Source organism: Petaurus breviceps, unplaced genomic scaffold, assembly GCF_028583685.1.
Source record: "Petaurus breviceps papuanus isolate PSGF00001 unplaced genomic scaffold, PetGlider_PUasm1.0 582, whole genome shotgun sequence".
Classification (NCBI taxonomy): Eukaryota; Metazoa; Chordata; class Mammalia; order Diprotodontia; family Petauridae; genus Petaurus; species Petaurus breviceps.
In genome coordinates, this window is record NW_027186390.1 from 15,260,250 (window position 1) to 15,287,307 (window position 27,058).

The 27,058-nt window shown below is 37.1% G+C and overlaps 1 protein-coding gene across 3 annotated transcripts in view; it reads left to right on the forward strand.

Moving 5' to 3' along the window:
• Nucleotides 1-27,058, forward strand: part of CPNE3 (copine 3) — a 61,136-nt gene that overhangs the window by 5,617 nt on the left and 28,461 nt on the right. The window contains exons 2-5 of one of the 3 annotated variants that reach the window (XM_069103624.1): nt 7,709-7,923; nt 17,260-17,399; nt 17,697-17,876; nt 23,412-23,486. In XM_069103624.1, the coding sequence (XP_068959725.1) occupies nt 17,268-17,399; nt 17,697-17,876; nt 23,412-23,486 (387 nt within the window). In that variant the 5' untranslated portion in view covers nt 7,709-7,923; nt 17,260-17,267. The remainder of the gene's footprint in view (nt 1-7,708; nt 7,924-17,259; nt 17,400-17,696; nt 17,877-23,411; nt 23,487-27,058) is intronic. The other 2 variants (XM_069103623.1, XM_069103622.1) reach the window with 2 other exon arrangements.

A 27,058-nucleotide genomic window follows, 5' to 3' on the forward strand; every position in this document is an offset into this window, starting at 1 on the left:
CTCTCTCTCTCTCTCTCTCTCTCTCTCTCTCTCTCTCTCTCTCTCTCAACTGCTGGCTCCTCTTTTGACTGCCTCCACAGCTGGTGACCTCAGCCTTTTCCTTTTTTTATTAATTAGTTTATTTATTTCTAGTTGTCAACATTTACTTCCATAAGATTTTGAGTTGTATTAACACTTACTGGCCATATGACCTTGGCCAAGTCACTTAATTACAAATGCCCTGCCTTCCCCCTCCAAAAAGCACAAAAAATATTTTGAGTTCAAAATTTTCTTGCCCTTCCTTACCTCCCACCATCCCCAAGATGGTGTTCAGTCCGATATAGATTGTACATATACATTTACATTAAGCCCATTTTCACATTAGTCATGTTATAAAGAATTAGAACCAATTGGAGGAACCATGAGAAAGAAGAAACCAAGAGAGAGAGAGAGAGAGAGTGAGTGAGCAAATAGTGTGCTTCCATCTGCATTTAGACTCCATAGTTCTCTTTTTCTGGATGTGAATAGCATTTTCCATCATGAGTCTTTTGGAGTTCTTAGATCCTTGCATTGATGAGAAGAGCTAAATCTATCAAAGTTAGTCATCACACAAGGTTGCTGTTACTGTGTACAATGTTCTCCTGGTTTTGCTCATTTCATTTAACATCACTTCACGTCTTTTCAGGTGTTCAGAAGTCCTGCTCATCTTTTCTTCCCCCCCCCCCTTTTTTTTTTTTTTTTTTGGAGGGCAGTTGGGGTTAAGTGACTTGCCCAAGGTCACATGGCTAGTTTTTGTGTTAAGTGTCAGGCTGGATTTGAACTTAGGTTCTCCTGACTCCAGGGCCGGTGCTCTATTCACTGCTCCACCTAGCCACCCCTGCTCATCTTTTCTTATAGAATAGTATTCCATGACATTCATGTACTGCAACTTATTCAGTCATTCCCCAGTTGATGGGCATCCGCTCCATTTCCAATTCTTGGCCACCACAAAAAGGAACTCAGCCTTTTTAGATGACACCAGGGAGCATGACCCATCCTCTCTAGGCTAAGGTGTCACATGGTTAGGACACGTCTTTACACTTATTTTAACATGCCTTTACTTCTCATTTTCTGTATTTATTTCATTTAGCTTATGGGGGAGGGTGGGCATACCAAATCTCTACCCTTACATCTAGGTCTGGTAACTGAGCAAATTTATTGATTCAAACCAAATTAAAGAGTCTTTCATTATGCCAGACTACTTATCCTAAATGGTGCTGACAAAATGACCCTAAATATCCCATGAAACTAGTGCTTCCAAGCTGTTTTAGTGAAGTGCTAGAGGGAATTTCAGCTAAAATTGATGATCATGTGTTGGCAGAAAACCTTAAAAAATGTAGTTTCCACATGGAAAGATTCCTTAAGTGTATAAAACTTATGTTTGGCACTCCTTGTTCTCAATATAATCACTGTTGGGATAAGACCCAAGATCTGTCAGTTTTGGAAATTCCCAGGTGAGGAAGCTCCCTCTATCAATGCAGGTGAGCACCTTCCCTATAACTTGGTGTTAGTTGTTTAGAGCACTCATTCAGCAGTGCAAAACAAATGTGTGTGACAGGTGGGTCTAGAACCTGTCTTTAAGTCCATTTCTTTGTTACTCCACTCATGTGTCAACTTTAAAGTACTGATAATTTAAAGAAAAGCAGCTAGGTGGAACCAGTATATAGAATTTTCATGAATTCAAATACCTTTCACCTTTAGAATCCTAAAGCATCCATGAAAAGCCTCACCTGTAAAGTTTAGGAACATAGGGTTGCAGTTCAGTGGCAGTCCAACTAAATTAAATACTCCAACTGCCCAGATAAAAGGAGAGCCAATTTGACAAACATTCAATTTAACAAACTTATCAAGTGCCTTTAAGTCAGTCAACAAATATTTATTAAGTGCCTGCAATGGGTCAGGTACTATGCTAAGTGCTGGAGATATAAATAGGGGGGAAGAAAAGAGACAGTCCTTGCCCTTCAGGAGCTCACAATCTGGGGGGTTGGGTGGGGTGAGGTGGGGTGGTGCTTACAACACAAAAGGAAGCTGGAAAGAGGAGCCACACAACCTGGAGTTGAATCTGTTGCAGAGCTACAGATGAAAAGTGGAATGAGCCAGAAAGTCCAATCCTGCCCTTTATTAGAAATATATACATCTGCCTTCTTTGTTCCCTGCTCTCCAAGGTCAATCCCTCTGCTTGGGTCTTTGATCTCCAGGAGCCTGCCTCTTTGACCATCTTCTTTCCCCCAGTATTCGTATCTTCATTATCTTCATTTCTTCATATCTTCTCCCTCAGTCAGTACTGGCCACAACATGCTCATGTCTTCTCCATCCATTTAAAAAAAACAACAACCTTTATTTGATCCTGCTATTCCTTCAGACTTTCTGTCTTCTATCTTTCCTCCCTTATTGAATCTACTTTCTCTTCTCCCACTTCTCAATACATTGTAGCCTGGTTTTTAGCTTTACTCTTCAACTGAAATTGTTCTCTCCAGGTTATTTTTTTTGTGTGTATCAGTTAAAAAAAAAGATTTATTTAAGATCTTTTTTTCTTATATCATAATCCTATCTGAAGGAAAACAATGGAATCCTCCTTTATAATTAATAAAAACAGACACTAACTGTATGACCCTGGTCAAATTACTTAACTTCTATTTGCTTCTGCTTCCCCATCTGTAAAATGGGGTTAATAGTAGCACCTATCTCACAGTGTTGTATGGCAGCTAAATGGTACAGTGGATAAGAATACTGGGCATGGAGTCAGGAAGACCTGAGTTTAAATATAACCTTAGACTCTTACTAGCTGTGTGACCCTGGGCAAGTCACTTAACCTTATTTGTCTCAATTTCCTCATCTGTAAAATTAACTGGAGAAGGAAACGGCAAACCACTCCAGTATCTTTGCCAAGAAAACTCCAAATAGGGTCACAAAGACTCCGTCATGATTGAAATGATAAGAGCAACATAGGGTTGTTGTCAAATATTTGTAATGCATTTGGCATAGTGTCTGGCACATAGTAGACACTATATAAGTGTTATATATTATTATTAATTAGTGTTATTGACTATGGATTTTAGTTTGTAGGTCAGGAAGTGTCGGTGGGGAGCAACGAACATACCAGCTCTTCCTGGCTGTGTGTGTGTGTGTGTGTGTGTGTGTGTGTGTTTATGAAAGAGAGAGAGAAGAAACAGAGGGAAAGAGGAGAGAAAAGGAGAGTGAGAGAGAGCAGAGGGCAGAAAGAGGAAAAGGGTTGCGGTGATAGTAGTGGTCAGTGTTGGAGAGGCTGGCAAGGGATATAGTGTCTTAGGAAAATGACAGGTTTCAGTAAGCACCAGAAGATGGTAGGACATTGAAAGGAAGAATAGATCTAGAATGATTTGTTGTGAAATGTTCTAATTCCATAGCACTTAATGGAATAGGAGGAAGGAAAAGTCTAGGGACTGGAAAGGGCTAGGTCTGTGCTAGATGGAGATAGGAAGGAGGTAGCAGGGAAAAGTTAATATTCAATCCAAGGCAAATTAGTGAGCAAGTATAATTTTCTAAGTTACAGGGTTAGTATTTAGACAGCTACCTTAAAAAATATAAACAGATTGAATGCTACCAAGTCTTAGAAAAGTAGTACATAGCTAAAGTTTACCATATTAAAATATTTACAAATACATTGTCTTTTTTTCTTCTTAAATTGCTTAAATAGCTATTAACAAAAACAACCTCCTATATAATTCAACCATATAGATTTCAAGATTTGTGCTTGTTGGAAAGTTCAGAGGTTGACTTTCCTTTCAGCTCCCAGTATAACTGGCTGGGAGGACAATTCCTTGTTAGAACCTGTTCTTCTTAGCATGTCAGGACAGGTTCAGAGGGATTACATACTACACTTAATACTTTTTCACCTTCAACTCCAAAATTACAATGAAACCGGATTCTCTGTTCTACAAATTACAAGCTACATATGCACCTTCTCTAGAGTCTTTAGTTAGTGAGACTTTTTAAGAGATGGCTTTCAAGTCACTTCTGTTTCTATCATGTTTTCTATCATTATTCTGTCATTAAAATTCAAACATCATGAAATTGTTACAGAATGTTTCCCATTTACTGTTTTGATCAATTGTATTCATTTCAACAACTTGATTTCTGTGTTACTGATTATTAAATAACCTTGCAATCTGGAAGCACTTAAAGAGAACAAAGAGGAAAGCTCTCTGATCTCAGCCAGTGACATTGTCGAACAGCTAGACATCATATAGTAAGGCAGCTGGGTGCTATGAGGAATAGAGTGCTGGCCCTGGATTCAGGAGGACTTGTGTTCAAATTTGATCTCAGATACTTCCTGGCTGTGTCACCATGGGCAAGTCACTTAACTGTTTGCCTCAGTTCCTTATCTATAGAATGTTCTGGAGAAGGAAATAGCAAACCACTCCAGTTGGGGCTTGCATAGGTCAATGAAACTACAAGCTATGCTGTGCAGGGTTACTCCAGGTGGACAAGTCATAGCAGAGAACTCTGACAAAAGGTGATTCACTGGAGAAGGAAATGGCAAACCACTCCAATATCTTTTCTAAGAAAACCCCATGGACAGTATTAAAATGATTTTAAAAAATGACAGCAGAGGATGACCCCTCAGGTTGGAAGGTGTTCAACATGCTGGTGGGGAAGACAACTCCAGGTAGCTCCAGGAAGAATGAAATGGCCAGGTCAAAGCTGCAAGGAAGCTCAGTTGTGGATGTGTCTGGTGACCAAAGGAAAGCACACTGCTGTAAAGATCAATAGGAACCTTTGATGTAAGATCTATGAATCAAGATAAGCTGGATGTGGTCAGATAGGAGGTGGAAAGATTATACATCAACATCTTGGGCATCAGTGAACTTAAATGGATGGGAATGGGTGAATTTAATTCAGATGATCACTAAATATACTACTATGGTCAAGAATCTCTTAGGAGTAGCCCTCATAGGAGAATGAGAAAAGTAATACCAAATGATATCTGCAGACAGAATGATCAGTTCAAATCCAAGGCAAACTATTCAACATCATTATAGAAGTCCTTGCTCTAACTTCTAATGCCAAAGAGGCTAAAGTTGATTGATTCTATGAAGAGCTACATCTAGAAATAATTACTACCCCCCCCCCCCAAAAGGATGTCACATTCATCATAGGGAATTGGAATGCAAAAGTAGGAAATTAAAAGACAATTTGAATAACAGGTAAGTTTAGTCTTGAAGTACAAAATGAAGCAAAACAGAGACTAATAAGAGTTTTGTCAAGATAACTTGTTGGTCATATCAGTCACTCTTTTATTTTGTAACAACCCAAAAGTTGACTCTACATGTAGACATCACCAGATAGTCAGTATAGATATCAGATTGATTATATACTTTGTAGCCAAAGGTAGAGAAGGTCTATACCAGGGGTGGGGTCACATGTGGCCTTCTAGGTCCTTGGGTGTGGCCTTTTGACTGAGTCCAAGTTTTACAGAACAGATCTTTTTATTAAGGGGATTTGTTCTGTGACATTTGGATTCAGTCAGAGGGTCACACTTGAGGACCTAGAGAGCCATATGTGGCCTTGAAGACGCAGGCTCCCCACCCTTGCTCTATACAAGACCTGAAGCTGACTGTGGCACAGATCATGAGCTTCTTATTGCAAAATTCAGACTTAAATTAAAAGTAGAGAAAACCGTCAGACTGTATAGGTATAACCTAAATAACAGGGAATAGATCGATCTGATAGATAGAATGCCTGAAGAACCACAGATAGAGGCTTGCAGAATTGTACAGGAAGCAGTGACAAAAAGCTCAAAAAAAAGAGCAAGAAAGCAAAATGGCCGACTGATGAAGCTTCACAAATAGCTAAGGAAACTATTTGGTTCAAGAGCATGCAGTCCCAAGAAGTACCAGTTCGAATTGAATATGGAACAACTGGTTGGTTTAAGACTGAAAAAGGAGTACAGCAAGGTTGGATATTGTCACTTTATTTATTTAACTTATATGCAAAGTCCATTGCGCAAAATGCTGGGTTAGACTAACCAGAAGCTGAATTAAGGTTGCTGGGAGAAATATCAACAATCTCAGATGTACATTAAATATCACTCTGATAGCAGAAAGTGAAGAAGAATTAAGAAGCCTTTTGATGACGGTGAAAGAAGAGAGTGTAAAAGGTGGCTTGAAGCTTAACATCAAAGAAAACAAAGATCTTGGCAACTGGTCCCATCACTTCCTGGCAAATAGAGGGAGAAGAAATGGAAGCAATTTCAGATTTTATATTCTTGGGCTGAAAGATCATTGCAGATGGTAACTGCAGCTATGAAATTAAAAGATGCTTCCTTCTTGGAAGAAAAGCAGATCTGGACGGCATACTAAAAAGCGTCTTGTGTTTGGCCCATTCCCTGAACTCATTTCCAGGAACAGTGACAGCAGGGATTGGGGTAAGAATGGATAGAATCAGTATTCTCTTATCAAATCTAAAACTTCATTAACCTGCAGCCAATATGGGAATTGTAAAAAAAAAAAAAAGCATACCTTTCCAACAAAGGTGTGGATGGACAAAGGCAAATTTTTTTTAAAATTTCCTCTTTAGTCATGTTGTGAAAGAAGAATCAGAGCAAAAGGGAAAAGCCAAGAGAAATAAAAAACAACAAAAAAGGTGAAAGTAGTATGCTTCCATCAGCATTGAGACTCCATAGTTCTCTCTCTGGATGGATAGTATTTTCTATCATGTGTCTTTTAGAATTGTCTTAGATCATTGTATTTCTGAGAAAAGGATGTTTTTTCCAGGAGCAATGTAAGGCTGTCAGATTTGGACTATAAGGAAAGCTGAGCACTTCAGAATCTATGCTTTTGAATTGTGGTAGTGGAGAAATTTTTTAATTCAGACTGTTCCACTGGAAGGTCAAATACTGAAGCTGAAGCTTACTTTGGCCGCATAATTAGAAAACAGGACTCATTGGTAAAGACCCTGATGTTGGGAAAGATTGGAAACAAAAGGAAAAGGGAGTGGCAGAGGATGAGATGGATACATAGAGTCATGGAAGCAATGAACATGAACTTGGACAGACTTTGGGAGATAGTGTAGGATAGAAGGGCCTGGTGTGTTATATAGTCCATGGGATCATGTAGAGTTGAAAATGACTTAATGAACGACAACTAATATTTCAATAGCTGTATAGTTCCATTCTTCTAGGAAGTTTTGAGTACTCTGTTATTAGTTCTTTAATCCTTTTGATGGTAAATGACAAATGGTGTCATTAACAGAGTTGGAGTAGCTTGCCTGAGGATATTAAATAAAGTTAAGCAGTGGTAGAGCTTGATTTAGATTGATGGAACTGCTTATTTATGCCTTTTATATTCCAATGTAATGCCTCCCTCCTAGCTCAGGATCTGCTTGTTAGTCTATATTACCTCTCTTCCATTAAAAACTTGGTTTTTATATATATTTATATACACACACAGCATGTATATGTATATACACACATATATACATATGTATATACGCATACATATGTATATATACATACACATATATACATAGCTATATATTCACATATGTATATATACACACACACACACACATATATACATACAAATAGACTATATATTTAAGAACAGACTAGCACAGTTCAGAAAGGCTCATTCCCATACTGGCTGCAGGTTAATTAATTGCTTTGGATTTGATCTGAGATACTGATTTTCTCTGTCCTTTCTTACTTTAGTCCCTGCTGTCACCGTTACTGGAAATGAGTTCAAGGGATGGGCCAAACATAAGAAGAGATTCCTTCCCCAATCTGACAACTAAAAGTCAGTAGACAAATTCATAAGTGAGAGGCCATGGAATTGCATAGTAGACTTGGAGTAAGGAAGATCCAGCTTCAAGTTTTAAGTTTAAAAATTTTCAAGATCCAGTTTCAACACAGTTATATGACAAAAGGCAAGGTATTTAACTTCTCTGGGTTTTAGTTTCATTGTTTATAAAATGAAGACAACACCTGTAGTACCCATCTCAAAATGTTAGGGAATTAAAATGAGATAATGAATGTAAAGCATTTTCTAAACCTCAAGTGCTCTATGAATTTTTAATTATTATTGTCATTTTTTCTTTTCACCATAGTAAGAGGGTAGCAGAGAAAAACACTTCCCTTTGGCTCAACTTGGAGTTGCTACTAAATATAATAATAGATAAAATTTGTATGATGCTTAAGTTTGTAAAGTTCTTTATGTATGTCATTTCATTTGATCCTCATACTAATAGTGAGGAAGTGGTGATTCCCATTTTACAGATGAAGAAAGGGAGGAACAGAAAAGTGAGGTGACTTATAAGATCACTCAGTGAGTAATTTTTGAGGCAGGATTTGAATTCAGGTCTTTGCTAATTCAAGTTCAATACTTTATGTACTATGCCACCTAACAGTAATCAAGGTATTCACGTCTAGATTTCCCAAAATGTGACTACCAAGGTCTTTTTTTTTTTTCTAGTATAGAGGCTGGTATGTTTGTCACAAGAATGAGATTATTCAGTATTGGCACTCAGTACTTGAGGACTGTCAGTTAGAAGGTCTTAGTTATGAGCATATATAGAATTTTTAAAAGAATGGAAATTAAAGGATTTCTAATGAAATAGTCAAAAAATGCCAGGATTGGTAAGCACCAAATGAGACTAACCAGGGAGTTTCTCCCACTCCCCATTAGGATTGTAGATTTAAAGCTAGCAGGTACACAAGAAGCCACCTGGCCCACCTCCCCTCATTTTATAAGGAAATTGAAACCTTGAAAAGCCCATGTAGCAAATGATAGAGACAGGGTTTGAACGCATATCCTCTCCCTATAAACCCAGTGCTTTTCCCACCATGCCTTTGCCTTTTCTGACTAATGCAGTTCACAGAATCTCAGAACTGAAAGGAACATCTTAGGCTCTCTCTCGATTTGACTAGGAATATCCTCTCTACACTTTGCTAAGCCTTTGCTCGAATGTGTATTAAGCAACTACTCTGTGCTATTGTTGGCTGCCTCTGCAACTACAAACTTCGCTATTTCCTTGTTAGTTACTCCTCTTCCTGATCCAGGGCATCAACTTGAAAATGAACTTCTTAGACTTCCTGACTCTTGATAAATAAATGGCCCCAAAAGAAAAAGAATCAGAGAACTTGATTCATTTAAAAGAATTAGGCAAAACATGAATTGAGTTTTGCCCCTGTTCTCCAGCAATATCTTGTTACCTAATATTGAGTAAAACTTCATTGTCTCATTTTCTTTCTTTGGAAGGATGGGAATGAGACATTTGCTACCAGTTATTTAAATGTTTCTAGATCCTTATATGTAAAATTTAAATTAGTATGATGCAGTTGCAAAGATTTGGATTTGCAAAAGTGGAAATTTAAAGAGAAATGTTTCTTAATGAACAAACACAAAAATAGGAGGCATATATAATACTAACTTTACTTTTTCTCATGCAACACAATAAACAAATCTGGTGATGCTTTGTCATTTTGTTTTCTGATTAAAATAACCTGCAAAGTTCACTTATATTTGTTTTTGGGGTATGATTTTTTTTTTTCATTTTGAAATGTTAATGATTATGTTATGTGCTTAGACTTTCTCCCTGCATACCATTGAATAGATCATTACTGAACTGAGATGTGTGCAGATAAAAATTACACTCCAGCCATGGTATATGAGTGGTATGCTTCATTTTACAGAATATTTGCATCCTAGGAAGGTTGCCTATGTCTCTCCCTTCTAATATCTTTCATTCCAAACACATAACCCAGGCCTCCATTCTCCTGGAACCTTTGCTTTGCCCTCAAGCTATCACCCTATCTAATAGTCTCTTATCTATACACCATCTTCACTCTCTCCTTTGAATAGTCCTCCCTTACTTGAGTACAATTCACTTGCTAGTCATAGCATCACCTTTCTGATGTCATGGTCCTCTTCAAGAATGAAGGACAAGCAACGGCCTGTGAGTAGTATTAGCTGCCCCACTGGTGGACAGTGCAGCTCCCTTCCTCCCTTTCTCCCTCCCTTCCTTCCCTCCCCATCTTCTGAACTCCAATCTCCAACTCTCTATTGGTCATTTCTACCTGAATGTCTTACTAGCATGTTAACTTAAACATATGCAAAACAGAATTTGTCATCTGATCTCTGTGAATCTATCTCTCCTCCCAGACCTGGGAAGAGCATTGGATTTGAAAAAAACAGCAGTGGGGTACAGAGGAAAGAGTACTGATTTTGGAGTTGGAAGACCTGGGTTCATATCCTCCCTTTGACACATGGCCTGTGTGACTTTGAGGAAGTGACTTAACCTTCGTGGGTGTCAGTTAACCCAAGTGTAATATGAAAGTTTTGGACTAAATATCTTCTGAGGTCCTTTATGGTTCTTAATCTATGGATTTAAACTTATGTTCAAACCCTGGCACCATCACTTGCTAAGTTAATGTGTTTCTAGGTAAGCCGCTTAATCTCTCTAAGTACAGGTTTCCTCAGCTGATAATAATATTTGTAAAACCTCCATAACAGGTTTTTTGTGAGGAAAGCACTTTATAAACTTTAAAGCTCTATATAAATGTGGATAGTTATTTTTGCCAGGGATACTTGTGCTGTATCTGGTTCTATCCAGTTCCATTTTGGGGCTTTGACTCTTTCAAAGTCATCTCGGGCACTACATATCTAGATAACATAATATGTTCTAAATGATCATAAAACCATAGAATCATGTAATTCCTGCCAGCAAATCATACCAGAATGGTCATTTATTTGCATGTCTTAATTTACCCATTGTATAATTTCTTTTCTTTTTTTTAAAGTAATCGGGGTTAAGTAACTTGCTCAAGGTTACATGGCCAGTTATTTCTGGGTGTGGTGCTATCAGAGCCTGGATTCTATCCCAGGTCATCCCGACTCTGGGGCATGTGCTCTTACTCACTGCACCACCTGGCTGCCCCTCCATTGTATAATTTCAATATTCTGTAGTTTCCAAAGTATGAATATACATGGTATAGAAATATTTCCCTATAGTGTGGTAAGTGGTTGGACTTGGTGAGACAGAATCTTGGAGAAGGGACTGGCTGTTGCCAATTCCTTACACTATTGATGATGGAGATTAGAGATGTTGCATTCTTGGCTGGAAGTTCCAGAGTGCAACCTGAACTAGATTAAAATGTAATTGGGAAATGTTTGCCAAAATAAATAAAAACACAATAAAGCATAGATAATTTCTATGTTAATTTGTGGTTCTCTACGTTGGCATGTTGCCATATTACTGATATAGAGAATAGTGTCAGGAAAGTGATTGTGAGAAGGAAATGCTCCAGGTTCATGGCATTTTCCTAAGAACAGAAGAATTCTCAAGTCCTTCAGTGGCTAAAGTGCTAGACTTGGAGTCAGGACGCCTGAGTTCAAATCCTGAGCAATTACTATGTGACCTGAGCAAGTCACTTTACCTTTCTTAGTCTCAGTTTCCTCATCTGTAAAAAGAGAAAATAATAACATCTCTCAGGATTGTTGTGAGGACCAAATCAGATAACATATGTAAAGCTCTTGACAAGCCTTAATGTATTATATAAATAGTAGTTATTATCATCATCATGATCATGATAACGATCATGAAAATGTAGTGACAATAATAATAAAAAATAAAAATTAAAAGGGGAGAGGGATGAGGAAGGGTCACTATGAGGACAGGAGTTTGGAATTTTCATCTAGGACCAACTTTTATTCTTTTGGCAGTCAAGGGTACATCTCATCTCTTCACCATCATTTTCCATCTGCTTTTATTCCTCTTCCCTTTTTCCAAGATGGCTAAGAGTGGGGAACCAAATGAGGAGAGTCTATACTGAATTGCAGAAGGCAGACTGAGTATATCTGAGGTAGACAGAGATATACAGTTTTCTAAACTAGTCTTGACACCCCAATTCAGAAACTGTAGTATAAGGCACTAAAATTCCAAGTTCCCTAGAACTCTCTGCTTGTCTTTTTGATTGTTTAATTAAAGCAATTGACAGGAAGGTGAGGATTTGCTTATAAAGTTAACTCTTGCTAGGATATGGTATGAGTCAAAAAAAAAAAGTTTGTTAACTCATATGAATTCCCAGCTGATGGAATAAACGTGAGGAAGAGAAGGAAGGAGATATTTTTCTTTTTTTTAGGGGAAGAAATCCATTGCCTGCTTTCAGCGTGTCTCTTCCTCTATTAACCTAGTCCACCAAAGAGCAACATTGTTGGAGTTATTGTTTAGTAATGTGTAATTATCCTCCACCCCCATCCTCCTAAATTTTTTTTAAGTGGCATTATAGCCCTTAGGGTTCATTAAAAATTATGGTCATATCTGGAGAAAGAGTGACATTGGCACAGTGCATAGTGAATATGTTAAACCATTACTCAGGAATGTGGAAATGACTGACCTACAACTGTACCGTTCACAATTACCCCTTCTGTAGCTTCATTGACCTGAGCGACTTCCATGGGGATTACCAGCACCCTTTGTACACCCATCACAGACTATTGCAAGAAGGACTGGTAGTGATTACCATTGCTGCTGCTACTCCCCCCTGCTTATGAATTCATATTGATAATAATCATTATTAACATCAGTAATAACAATAAGTAGCAAATTATATAGCACTAATATTTATAAAATGTTTTACATGTATTATCTCTTTTAATCATCACAACAACCCTGGTAGGTAAATACTATGATTATCCCTTTTTTACAGATGAGAAAACTGAGGCAGAATGAGGTTAGGTGATGTGCTTCTGGTCAAATGACTAGTAGGCTTCTGAGACTGGACTTGAACTTGGGTGTCCCTGATTCCAAGTCCCATTCTCTTACCAGTACTTCACCTACCTGCCATTTGATCTAACTTTGCCCTTTATAATGTGCTTTCTTTGCAACTGCCTGTGAAGCAAACAGAATTATTGCAAATAGTGCAAGCTACATTTCACAGATGAAAAAAGCCCCTGACTCTGAGGCCAATGATCTTCCCACTCTTGAACTGGACTGGAAAAGCCAGAGAAATTATACCCAGCCTGCAGTTTCCAGAGAAGGCAGCCACAGGGTAGAGGTGTTCAATAACAAGTCAACAAGCATTCGTTAACTATGTACCAGGCAACTCTGGGGATACAAGGAAAGACAAAAATAGTCCTGCCCTCAAGGAGCTCAAAGAGACAACAGGCTGAAAGGGATGATGTATAAACAAGATGGATAAACTAAAGAGCGACTCATTCAATTGCTGTTGAATCCCCATCTATAACATCAACTCTGATTGAGAAGTATCTCCTCTTTATTTTTATTTAATTTTTTTTGCTTTTTGGAGGGCAATTGGGGTTAAGTGACTTGCCCAAGGTCACACGGCTATTTTTTTGTGTTAAGTGTCTGAATCCGGATTGTAACCCAGGTCCTCCTGACTCCAGGGCCGGTGCTTTATTCACTGCGCCACCTAGCTGCCCCCAGCATCTCCTCTTTAGCCTGTGAACTCCACTGAGGGCAAGTTTGCTTTCTCCAGCAGCAGCCCATTCCACTTTTGGATGGATCTAATTGTTAGGAAGTTTTCCTGGACATCCAGACAACATTTTCCTCTTTGAGACTTCTGATCCTTTTTCCTAATTCTGCTTTCTGGAGCCAAGTAGAACAAATCTAATCCATCCTCATTGGGAGAGCCCTCCAAGTACTCGAAGATAGTTCTTTTATCCTCACCAATCTTCTATTCTTGGGACAAGAATCTCTAGTTCCTTTAATGTTATTGCCCTTTCCTGAATACTGTTCAGCTTATCACTGTCCTTCCTAAAAATTGATTGTTGTCCTTTGGATTTTTGGTTATAATACTTAAAGCTACTGTAAAAATTGTATATTTCTTAATTACACAAAATGGAAAATAATAGTTGCTGTTAAGTGGATGCCAGGCCTTAGGGCTTGCATAATTTTTTACAACTGACATTAGATGCAGTAGGTAGGCTGGAGTTGAAAGTATTTGGACAAAAACAAAATAAGGATGTTAATAGAGGAAATTAGTTTACTGGTAGTGATTCATTATCATGACCATCACTAATTTTCCAAATAATTAGGTGTATCTGCTTGTATGAACTTGTTTTTGGTTTGATTAGAATAGGGAGGAGGATATTCCACATGAAGAAAGTAACATAAGCAAAGACGTAGAGCATAAATGCATCGGAGAACAGTAGTTTGGTTTGAGGTTGAATTGCAGTCATCACTGTTAGGGGGAAAAGAAAACCCTTCTAATACAATCAATTCCTTTGGAAAGAAAGTGGTTGCTGTGTTGATGTGCTGCTGTGATATCCCATGGAGATGACGGTCAGGTGTCAGGAGATGCTTATGGAGTCCAAAGTCTGGCAGTTCTGAGCAAGCTTTTAGAGTTGGTCTGGTAAGGAATTTCATGTATGCCTTCTGAGGTCTATCCAAAATCAGTTAGAACAAGCTCATGATGAAGTTAATTGTAGGTGATGATTATTTTGATTACAACACCTCTGAGATACCAACTCCTGTTTTTATTTCCCACCAGCTCTGTTGCTTTTAGACTTTGCTATTATGCCTTCCTTCTCCAGGAAACTCATTATCATGTTAGATTTGGTACTCAGATCTCATCAGTACCCTCAGCCCCTCTGATTAGACCTTCTTTCTTTGAATTCATTGCATTTGTAGTGAATAATTTAGAGTCCAGTCTTCAGTGGCTTTTTCATCACTTGCATTCATCTTTGGTTCCTCAACTAAATTGTACATAGGGAAGATCATGTCTTAACCTTATTTTATAGCTTTCCTAGGAGCAGCCAGGTGGCATAGTAGATAGAACATTAGACTTGAACGACAGACACTTACTAGCTGTGTGACGCTGGGGAAGTCACTCAACCCTGTTTGTTTTAGTTTCCTCATCTGTAAAATGAGCTGGAGAAGTAAACCAGTCCAGTGTCTTTGGCAAGAACACCCCAAATGGGGTCACAGACAGTCAGACATGACTGAAACAACTCAACAAAAATAACTCCCTCAGACACTTTTCCCAATGAAAATTGTTCAGTCAATACTTAATGTTTCATTGATCTTGGAGAATTTAATAACTGACTTTATTATTATTATTTTTTAAAGCAATTAGGGTTAAGCAACTTGCCCAAGGTTACACGGCCAATTATTTTGTGTGGGTGTTGTGGCAGAGGGGATTCTTATATCAACTGTATATTGATTAAATGAAGATCTCTTCCAGTTTTAGGATTCCATTTTTTTCATAAACATTCATTTCACTTTAACATGCATTTATTCAGTGCCTACTGTGTGCAAAGCACTGTGCTAGTAGCTAGGGATATAAAAATACAGAAGAAATAGCTCCTGGGGCAGCTAGGTGGCGCAGTGAATAGATCTCCAGCCCTGGAGTCAGAAGGACCTGAGTTCAAATCCGGCCTCAGACACTTAACACAAATCTAGGCGTGTGACCTTGGGTAAGTCACTTAACCCCAGTTGCCCTGCCTTCCCCCCTCCAAAAAAGCAAATAAAAAAGCAGAATCTAAAAAAAGAAAAAAGAAATAGCTCCCTTCCTCAGCAATGTCCCTTATTGAAGAAAGTAGGAAGTGAAAAAAGGTTTCATGATTTCCTTTGATCATTGAAAAATAATCTTTGCAACAGGTTAAGATACATAAATGTGTCCTTGGGTGTTAGAATCAGTAAAACTAACCAACTATTTTTAATGTCCTTTAGGCATTTTTGATTTCTAATATACTTCACATTAGTTTTATTTAAGTTGAGAATGGTAACTTGTTTTTAAAGAACTTAAAGGCAGGGCGGCTAGGTGGCGCAGTGAATAGAGCACCTGCCCTGGAGTCAGGAGGACCTGAGTTCAAATTCGGCCTCAGATACTTGGACACAAAAACTAGCCATGTGACCTTGGGCAAGTCATTTAACCCCAACTGCCCTCCAAAAAAGCAAAAAAAAAAGAACTTAAAGACAAAGATTTCATTATAGAGTATGTTTTGTGTTTGGCATTAAAAAAATGGTTCTATTAATAGTAATTTGTTTGTGCTGGCCATATTAGTAATTTTGATTGATTGACATATAAGTCCCATCGAAAGTGGAGGGCCAAATTTTTTTTTTTTTGCTTTTTCTTGGAAGTCATTTGGGGTTAAGTGACTTGCGCAACACGGCTAGTGAGTGTTAAGTGACTGAGGCCGAATTTGAACTCAGGTCCTCCTGACTCCAGGGCTAGTGCTCTATTCACTGGACACCTAGCCTCTCCGAGGGTCAATTTTAAGGCCGATTAAAAGTAAAATTGATTATTGGAATTGTTGAGGTTTAGGGGTGCTGGGACCCCCAAATACCGACACATGAATACTGACCTGCCCAAATGAATTCGACCCAAGCCTTCTTTTAACCAAGGAAAACAAAGTTTATTAAAAATCTGCTATATTGGTCAGACTCTTAAGAAATCTCAGCATTGACTAGACTCTTCAGGAATCTGGGCATTTGTATTTGTATGGCATTAGCTGGCCAGATTGAAGTTGAGCCTTTGTAATGCTAATGCAGATAGAATCTGAGCTCTTTCTTGGAGGCTAGATGGATTTTATATACTGAAAGACTGTGGGAGGGATCTAGGGGTAGCCAAGTAGTCTGGAGTGACTGGAATCTAGGGAGGATGTTGATGGGAGTGGCCAGTAGGCAGTGGTGCCTAGAGATCTGGGCCCAGAGGTCTGGGGCCAGCAACCTAGAGAATGGGATTTTGATAGGATCCAGGGTGGGAAGTAACTGGAGGCAATCTGGAGGTAGCTGAGATTTGGGAGGAGGGATTACAAAAGGTTTAGGCCAAAAGCAGCTCAAACCAAAGCCTGATCTAGTGGGAAGATTCAAGGAGAGGTCAGAGCCTGTACCCTATTATTGAAATTCTTTTTTTATAGTGAATTTATTGTCATTTTTCAAGTGAGTAATTAAGATCATATTTTGACTTTTCCAAATTTCCAAATTAAGCATTTTGTGGCAAGGTAATTAGATTAACATCTCTCCTATGAAGTACTAAAAGATTTGTTTTACAATAACATATGGGGAAATAAGTTTCATCTCAGAAAGACTCAGTGAAATAATATGATTGGAATGGGTTAATAGGTCATCGAACTCCCAGATGGCATTTATGATACCTAGGTAGTCTGGCAACTTCATGAAATTGTCCTGTTCTTGTGATTTGTTGAAGAGCAATAAATCGTAATAATAATCCAACCATTTCCTGTTAGAATTAACATTTTTCTCAATATTTTCTTTCATTGCTTTTTCTTCATTTTCCAGTTTAACAGATGGCGGCACAATGTGTGACAAAGGTGGAGCTGAGTGTCTCCTGTGACAATCTTTTGGATAAAGATATAGGCTCAAAGTCAGACCCTCTATGTGTATTGTTATTGAATACCAGTGGACAGCAGTGGTATGAGGTAAAACATTTAAAAATCCATTTGGAGGGGAGGGTGGTCTGATTGTACTTTTGATTATGGAAAGAGGTTTTTAACAGTAATGACCCACCAATTTAAAATGAATCCTTTTTTTTTTGGTTAAAGCAAACACATTTAGTCTGTTCATTCACTTAAGTAAATTTTTAGATACAGAAATTCCCATTAACCATTAGGAATGTTAATAAAAGTTTGTTCAATAAAAGTGAAGGTTGAGATTTTTGTGCCCCAAAATACATATCTATAATCTGATGACTATACCAATATCTATTCTCTCCACAGGTTGAGCGTACAGAAAGGATTAAAAATTGTTTGAATCCCTCATTTACTAAAAAATTTTTAATTGATTACTATTTTGAAGTGGTTCAGAGGCTGAAGTTTGGGATTTATGACATTGATAACAAAACCATTGATTTGAACGATGATGATTTCTTGGGAGAATTTGAAGGTACTTTGGGACAAGTAAGTATGACTTACTGTGCACTTTAACAGTCTCATTGCTTTTGTGGCAACTCTCCTATGCATTTAAAAATTCACAGAGAAGTTAATTAAATTTTTTTTACTTTTAGCATTGTTGTTTAGTCATTGTTTAACTTCCTGACCTCTTTTGGGATTTTCTTGGCAAAGATACTGGAGTGGTTTGCCTTTTCCTTCTCCAGCTCATTTTATAGAGGAGTAAGCTGAGGCAAGCAGGGTTAAGTGACTTGCCCAGGGTCACAAAGCTAGTAAGTTTCTGAGGTCAAATTTGAACTCAGGTCTTCTTGACTCCAGGCCTGGCTGTCTATCTACTGCACCATATTGCTACCTCACTTTTAATATTACTCTGTTCTTTTATCATTTTTGTTTTCAACTACGTCCCACTCTTCAGGAAGGCATTTCCTATAATGAAGATTAAAAAATAAAGAGGGGAAAAGAGCCATTTAGCAAAACCAACCAATTTATTAGCCTGTTCTGAACTGCACATATGATATTACAAATGCATAGTCTTCCACCTCTGTAAAGAAAAGAAAAGGACATGTAGTTTTACAGTTCTTCTCCAGATTCAGCTTTGGTCATTACAATTAATCAGCTTAGGGGTGGCGAGGTGGCTCAGTGAATAGAGCACCAGCCCTGGAGTCAGGAGGACCTGAGTTCAAATTTGGCTTCAGACACTTAATACAACCTTGGTCAGGTCACTTAACCCCAATTGCCCTACTTTCCCCACCTAATAAAAAAAAGAAAAAAGAAGTCATACAATTAATCAGCATTAAGGGTTAATTTTGCTCTCAAATTTTGTTGTAGATGTATGTGTACATACATGTATGTACATACATGTGCGTATGAACACATACATATACAGTTCTGGTTTTATTTGTTTATCTAATCTTCACATGCTTCTCTGTATTTTCTTTCTATTTGTTGTGTAGCGTATTCACTATATGAATAGTGCAATAATATTCAATCATATTTATGTACTGTGTATTTTTTAGTCATTCCACAAGTGATGGGAATCTGTTTTGCTTCTAACTCTTAACTACCGTAAAAGGGCTGCTATGGATGTTCTGGCTATGTCTTTGACCTCTAAGGCAACTAGATGACAGTGAATAGAGCTCTGGATGTGGAGTCATGAAGACCTGAATGGGAATCCTCCCTCTGTCACTTACCAGCTATATCACCCTCAAAAAATCACTAAATCAGGGATGGGGAATCAGCAGCCTAGAGGGCCACTTGTGGCGGCAGGTTCCCCACCCCTGCACTAAATTAGCTTCAATTTTCTCATCTGTAAAATGAATACAGTACTATCTACTCACAGGATTGTTGTGAGGATCAAATGAGAAAACACGTGTAAAGTAACTTGCAAACCTTAAATTGTTATATAAATGCTTGCTGCTATTATAATTATTATATGCATAGTCTAATGTATACCTGGAAGATTTTATTAGTGTAAGAATTAGGTTTAAAACATTCAATCCCCCAAACCCTAACCCTAAGTTTTTCTTCATAGATAAGTCTTTAGCACGATGATGTTTTTCTCACTAAGACTGTAAGTTTTTTTAAGTCTGGAATCATATAAAATGTGCCCAACTTTAACAAAGGAATACTTTTAAAAAATCCAATTCTGAAATTTCCAAGTCTGATCTGTTCTGTTTGATCCTGTAATGATACAGTTATATAATTCTCACGAAGATTTTAAAGTTGGAAGGGATGTAACATATTCATGAAGTCCAACCCACACTTGCATTGATCTTTATTCCTCCCTGTAGTATCTTAGATAAATGGTTATCTGGTCTCCACTTGAAGCCTTCTAGTGATAGGAAACTCAGGAATTATCCTCAGACATTCTGCTTCAGTGCAATTCTAATTGTTAGGACATTCTTCTTAATATGCAACTCCAGTCTGCTAACTCTGCATGCTTAGGAATAGAACATCCTAGCTCCATTCTGACCTTGACTGAGGTGCCACCATGAAGGGAAATGAATTTCTGGTTACAGCTAATGTTTTATATAGCTGAAATGTATTTTCATTACTGTTCTCACAGCAGCTGCAGAAGGGAGATAGGTAAATATATTATCCTGCTTTTTGTAACTGAGGAAATGGAAGTTCAAGAGGGTAACTTTTCCAAGATCACAGACCTAGTTTGTGGCAGATTTGGAATCTAGTTGTGTAAAGGGGATTTCTGTTCAGCTATAGGTTGGAATAGATGACCTATAAGGTCTCTTTTTACCCTATTATAATTTAATTTTGAATCCTTAAGTTTAAGTCTCTTTTGTCAAAATGTTCTCCTATGATGTCTTCGTATACTTTCATACAACTTATGTTCCTTGAAGCTTATGTACAAATTCAGGCAAAGGCTTTCCAAGCAGGAAAGGCCTGGTAGACAATTATGGTGTCTAAGATAGCCTAGTTAATTTTAGCAAGGCCAAAAAAGCCTTGCTATATCCCCACATACCACCAAATGATAGTTTTTAAAGTTAAATTTTTCTATGAGCAAAAATTTGTTTTCTCTTTGTCCCATCTTCCCAACTGAAAAACAAAAGACCATAAGAACATGGCAAATGAGCATAAAGCAAAGCAAATTACTGCATTGTTCAAAAATATCTGTCTCATTCTGCCTCGTGAGTCCATCTCTTTTCTGTCAGGATGTGGGTAGCATGTTTCTTTTATTTTGGTCCTCAGGAATCATGGTTTATTATTGCAATGATCAGAATTCTCAAGCCTTTAAAACTATTTTTTTAAACTTTTTTTTTGGAGGGGGAAGTAGGGCAATTGGGGTTGACTTGCCCAAGGTCACACGATTAGTTGTGTTTTTTTTTGTGTGTGTTAAGTGTCTGAGGTCGAATTTGAACTCAGGTCCTCCTGAATCCAGGGCCAGTGCTCTATTCACTGCGCCACCTAGCTGCCCCAAAACTATTTTTCTTTATAATGTTATTTTTGTATAAGTTCTAATTCTTCTTACTTCGTTCTTTGCTCTGTTTGTACACATCTTCCTGGTTTTCTTTGAAACCATCCATTTTGTCATTTATATACATATACAGTAATATTCAATTTGCATTCATGTGCCATAATTTATTTAGCTCTTCCTCAATAGATGGGAACTCCCAGGTGACAGAATTTTCAAGCTATAATTCAGAAATTACTACTCTAGGTGAGGAAGAGTTACAATCTGCGTCATTGGAGGAACCATCTACATGAGGAAATCACTGATCATGCCATCATAGATTTAGAGCAGACAGAAATTTCTTTGATGTCACCTATTCCAACCTACTTATTGTACAGATAAGGAAATGAAGGCCCAGGGGAATTTAAGTGCCTTGTACAAGTTTACATAGATATTAAGTGGCAGAGCCAAACTTTGAATTCAAGTCCCCAACCTTCAGATCCAGAGCTCTTTCCACTTTATCACGTGGTCTTCTTTGATTTTTTTTAAGAACTCAAATGAACCTATAATCTCATTGATTTGGTAATTCCCTACTGTGCTGTAGATCTCAATCCATGCATACCTGTCCATCTTGGGTGACTTGTATGTTTGTCTTCTCATAAATAGAGAGTTCATTGAATGTATTGAAGGCCTTCCTTATTTTCTCTTGATAGTGTAAGAGTATCAGTGGAATATAGACTGTCTACTTGGCCTTCCTCATTCATGCCACATTACAAGTCCATCATCTTTTCCTATCATACAATTCCTTGATGACATCATTTACTCCTGTTCTTTCTCAAAGCTCCTCATTGATCATCCATTGCAGCCTGCTCACAGCCACTATGCACCTCTTCATCTGCCTCCATGTGATACTCATTTTTAGTTCATTGGAGGCATTCCATGTTTTGCTACCTTATAGTAAATGCTGGCAAGAATGTTAATGTTCGGGGCGGCTAGGTGGCGCAGTGAATAGAGCACCGGCCCTGGAGTCAGTAGGACCTGAGTTCAAATGTGGCCTCAGACACTTAACACAAAAACTAGCTGTATGACCTTGGGCAAGTCACTTAATCTCAATTGCCCCTCCAGAAAAGCAAAAAAAAAAAAAAAGAATTGTTAATGTTGAAAAGATCTTTTGAAGTATTAATTCCTTAACTATACTTAGAACATCACTCTTGAACTAAGAGTCTTGAAAAGTAGGTTAATCATTAGTAATGTATTAATATTAATCTGAAAGTTTGTTATAAGTTAAAAATAATAAGTATAATTATCCTGCTAAGATACAAATAAGACACTTTGTCATTAACTTATTCAGACTAAGAATGAGTTTCATTGTATTGATGTTTGATGAATGACATTCTATATTAGGTGCCTTAGTGAATCTCAGACTTGGAGTATGTGGCCTGCATAGCCAAGGATAAAAGAATGATGATAATAATAATAAATTTTCTTAGCATTGCTGTTTTCTACTTGCTGAAATGAATTGAATAGGTATCCTAATTTGTTGAGCAACAGTCAGTGTTCAGAGCAATTACAGATGATTTTGAATCATCAAAGAAATCCTTTGTTAAGTCACCCTTTTAAAAAACTTATTTTGAGTATTTCTATATTAATTTATGTAACTACTCATAACTCACTGCCTCACTTTGCTGACATAGAAATGGCATTAGATTACTTTCATTACAGTTCATTAAAATATATTTTATTCAAAATTATATTAATTTACTTGTATATTTAAATCCTGTTAGAATCCTTTCCATATAATGTATAAGATATATAGGATATAATAAGATAAAATATTTTTTAGAATGATATTTTAGAGGAATAGAGATTATTTTATATATTTATTGTTAGTCAACAAAAAAATGTATTCCCCCTCTAATTTGCCCTTATGGATCTCTTTATTACTTAGGGGTGTATTATTTTTGGAACACGTTTGTCAGTATTAGTGTCTTCGAGCATGGGGGAATATACTGTTTAATTCCTGTAGTTCTGTAGTATACATCTTTTTTGAACTAGCTCAGATTATATCACAACTCATAGTTACACTGAGCCTTAGCTTTTTGAGAATAATGTATTTCTATACAGCTTAGAAACATAATTCTGCTAAGGATTAGGCTTATGGGTATAGATCTTGCCAAGATGATAAACCCAGGAAATATGTTGTAAATTATTTTGTCAAAAAACTATTTTCTGGGGATTAAATGTTGAAGCTATTTGAAAATTGAAAAACTGAAGTTGCCCTAGATGCCATTATCAAATCTTTTGACCTACAGGGGACTTGAGTATGATTTGAATCTGAGATGAGAATCATTCCCTCTTTTTCCATTAAAAGTCAGAAGTTGTAAAATCTTGGTCTGTAGAAATATGAGTTGATGTGGGTTAGGAGATGGTATTTATTTGGGTAGCCACTTTGAAAATTTCTAACAAATGCCATATGAATAGCTATGTTTTAAGTGTTTTTCATAATTCCCAAATCCATAAGGAAGGCGTTTAGTGTTTCCATTTTTCACGACTGTAAAAATTTCCATTTCAAAGCTTCTTTAATGAAGTGAAATAGATTTTCATTATAGTTTTTTTTTGTTTGTTTTTGGTTTTAACAGATTGTTTCTAGTAAGAGGTTAACTCGACCATTGGTCCTTAAAAATGGAAAACCTGCAGGGAAAGGGAGCATCACGGTAAGACAAGGCTTTTTGCTTTTGTTAAATTATTTAGAAGAAAGAGGTAACATTATGGCAAGATATATAAGAGGAAGCATGGTGTAGTGACTAGAGAGTTGGTCTTAGCACCATGAAGATATGGATTCAGGTTCTGCCACTGACACATATTTGCTGGGTGACCTTGGATGAGTCCCTTAATCTCAGTGCTTTTGACAACTCTGAGACTCTTAAGTTGCATAGAAGGTGCCAATCTATATTTATAAGAGGGTGTTTCTTGCCAAGAACTGCTTAGATCAATGAAATCACAAGTCTTTAGAAAAATAAAATAGCCAACTAAACAAACCACAAGACAGCTGTTTTTCAGTAACATTTTATTATTTCCTCCTAAGCAAATGAAAAAAAAAATTTTTGGCCAAATAGTAAGGTAGAGTTGGCCTACAAATGTTTGGAATAAGGAAAAAAAAGGCTGTTCTTGCCATGTAGTGATTCCTTGATCTCTTAGAACTCTGCTCTGGAAACCTCTTTTTTTAGTTCCTGGATGCTTAAGAAACAGGAGCTCAGCTGCACTGGAAATTTGTATGTTTGCCATGTGAGAGCTGTGCCAGCTATGTTCTTTCTTTCCTACCTCTCCATTGCCAGTGGAAATAACATTTTCTGTATAGCCTCAGTCCTTACACAAGCTAAGGGGCCATTTTGGCTCTTTAATTTGAGCATACTTTCTTAAAACCAACAGACAGACTGTATAAGTATTTGAAAAGAACATCTCTGAAATATTTTGGGTGCTATCTTGAGATGTAGCCATTTTATACCCTCTCCTCTCCTCTTCCTATTTTAACTACCCATTGCGCAGAGACATATAACATCATCACACACATTCCCAAGTTATCCATCTTTAATATCTTAGATATTAAAACATACTTCTCTTTTCAGTTTTGTCTGTCACTTACTTTCTTTTGTTACCATGTATCTTGTCCAAGAATGGAGAGTCTAAGAGCATTGGCCCTGGAGTAAGGAGAACTTGATTTCAATTCCAACCTCAGACACTTGACACTTACTAGCCATGTGACCATGGGCAAGTCACATAACCTCAATTGCCCTGCCTTCTCTCTCTCCAAAAAAAAAAAAAAAGAATGGAGATTCTATACAATGTAGCAGCCATTAAACACCTTCCATATTCAAGGGATGAAAAAACATAATTCTTGCCCTCAGGGAGTGTACATCATAGCAAACAGATTTCTAATTTTGCATGTTTTTTTTTCTCTAAATACCAAAATAGGTCTCTCTTTTTCGAATTATTGAATCTTATGCAACTTTTGTCAATCTTCTTGTGATTCCCACAGACCTATCTATTAAGAACATTGTAAATCCCTTTGGGGAAAACCATGTTAGAGTTAGTTTTTTTGTTCTGAGACCCTGACCCACTGGATTTCCAAGTTGATGATAGGATTAGTATTTCCAGTTCATGAAGTAAAAAACACCATAACTCTGTTTTTAAAAAATTAATTTATTTTTAGTTTGCAACATTCAGTTCCACAGTCCCTTGAGTTTCAAATTTTCTCCCCTTCCCTCTCCTCACCGTCCCCCCATCATGGTGGCATGCACTTAAATATAGGATCTACAAATATCTCCACATTAATCATTAGTCAGATTGTAAAGAAGGATTATAACCAATGGAATGATCAGTGGGAAAGAAGAAACAAAACAAAACAAGAAAAAGAAACAGAGCAAGTAGTTTGTTTCACTCGGCATTTAGACTCCGCATCTCTTTCTCTGGATGTAGGTATCTCTTTCGATCATGAGTCTTTTGGAATTGTCTTATAACCATACATTGCTGAGAGGAGCCCAGTCTATTGAAGTTAGTCATCACACATAGGTTGTGTCTGTGATTGTGTACAGATTTCTCTTGGTTCTGCTCTTCTCACTCAGCATCAGTTCATATAAGTCTCTCCAGGTTATTATGAAGTCCGTTTGCTCCTCATTTCTCATAGCACAGTAGCATTCCATTACATTCATATACCACAACTTGTTTAGCCATTCCCCAATTGATGGGGCATCCCCTCGATTTCCAATTCTTTGCCACCACAAAAAGAGCTGCTATAAATATTTTTGTACATATGGGTCCTCCTCCCACTTCTCTGATCTCTTTGGGATATAACCCTAGAAGTGGTATTGCTGGGTCAAAGGATATGCACTTATTTATAGACCTTTGGGTATAGTTCCAGATTGCTCTCCAGAATGGTTGGATCAGCATAATTCTCTTTTAAGAAGAGTTTTTTTTGAGAACTATCCTTGGTAGTTAGAGGACCTTGTAGATAATGATGAAATATCAAGCCTCTACTTCTAGAGTCTACTCTAGGTCACTGGTACCTAGACAGCCATGTTTTGGGGGATATCATTACTTTTGATAGATGTCTTTTGTTTTTACATCATATTGATTTCCATCTATCTGTTTATATAACAATGATCTATCTATCTTTCTATTCCCTACACAGTAAGGCATTTCTTGTAACAAAGATTAAAAAAAGAAATAAGGGCCACATATGTGACTTTATTACCAAACTAAATAAAGTAAAAATAGTTCTAGTTTAGGAAAATTCATGCCATCCTCAGCAGAAATTTTTCTAGTTGAGATTCAACTCAGCTATTCTGTGTTATTTTGAAGCTTACCTTATTCTTTCAGTATTTGTCTTTTTCAAAGAAGAAAGATCCATTGAAGATAAAAACGAAACAAAACATTTCTTCTTACATCTATAGAACTTTGATATTTTATGTTCTGTTTTATACACAGACATTTTAGAATAAAACCTAGCCAGAGCCTTTTTAAAAAAACATGTTTTAACTCTTAGAAGAACAAACTGTCCAGTTAAGTTTTTCATAAGATTAAAGTTTTCATAAGAACAAAGTTATTTCTTGTAATGACACAATAAATGGCCAGGTAATCTGAGGTTATTTTACCATATTGTGTTCATATTCTTATGTTGTATAATTAAAATTTGTATTCTGTGTGGGGTTTTTTTTTGGACTTATGTAAAGTGGATATTTCTGTCATTTCGCGTGGTTTCTTACTGAGATTTTATATATACATTATAAAAATTTCCCAAATAGATAAATGAATAAGGGGGGAAAGCAGTTTAGTAAAGTCAACAAATTTTCTGACAGTGTTCCTCCACCTCAGAAAAAAAAGAGAGAGGAAAGTATATTTTCTTAACTCTTCTCCAGGACAAAACTTAATCATTTAAATTTTACAAATTAAGTTTTGTTTTTATTGTTCATATTATTGTAGTTATTGTGTATATCATATTCCTGATTTGTCTTACTTCACTCTGCATCAGCTTTGAATTCTTCATAGTTGTCATTTCTCATACATCACTATATTCCATTGCATTTATATACCACAATTTGTTGATTGGTGGGGACAACCAGATTGGAAAAAGAATGTTGGATGTATTTCCTTTTGTAGTTCATTTAAATATAGTAGGGTTGGCACATTAAGAGCAATTTTTTGATGCTTCAGACTTTTTTTTTCCATTTACCATGGCACACCTTTCCTAAACATCTTTATTCTCCTATCTGTGTATTCAACACTAATA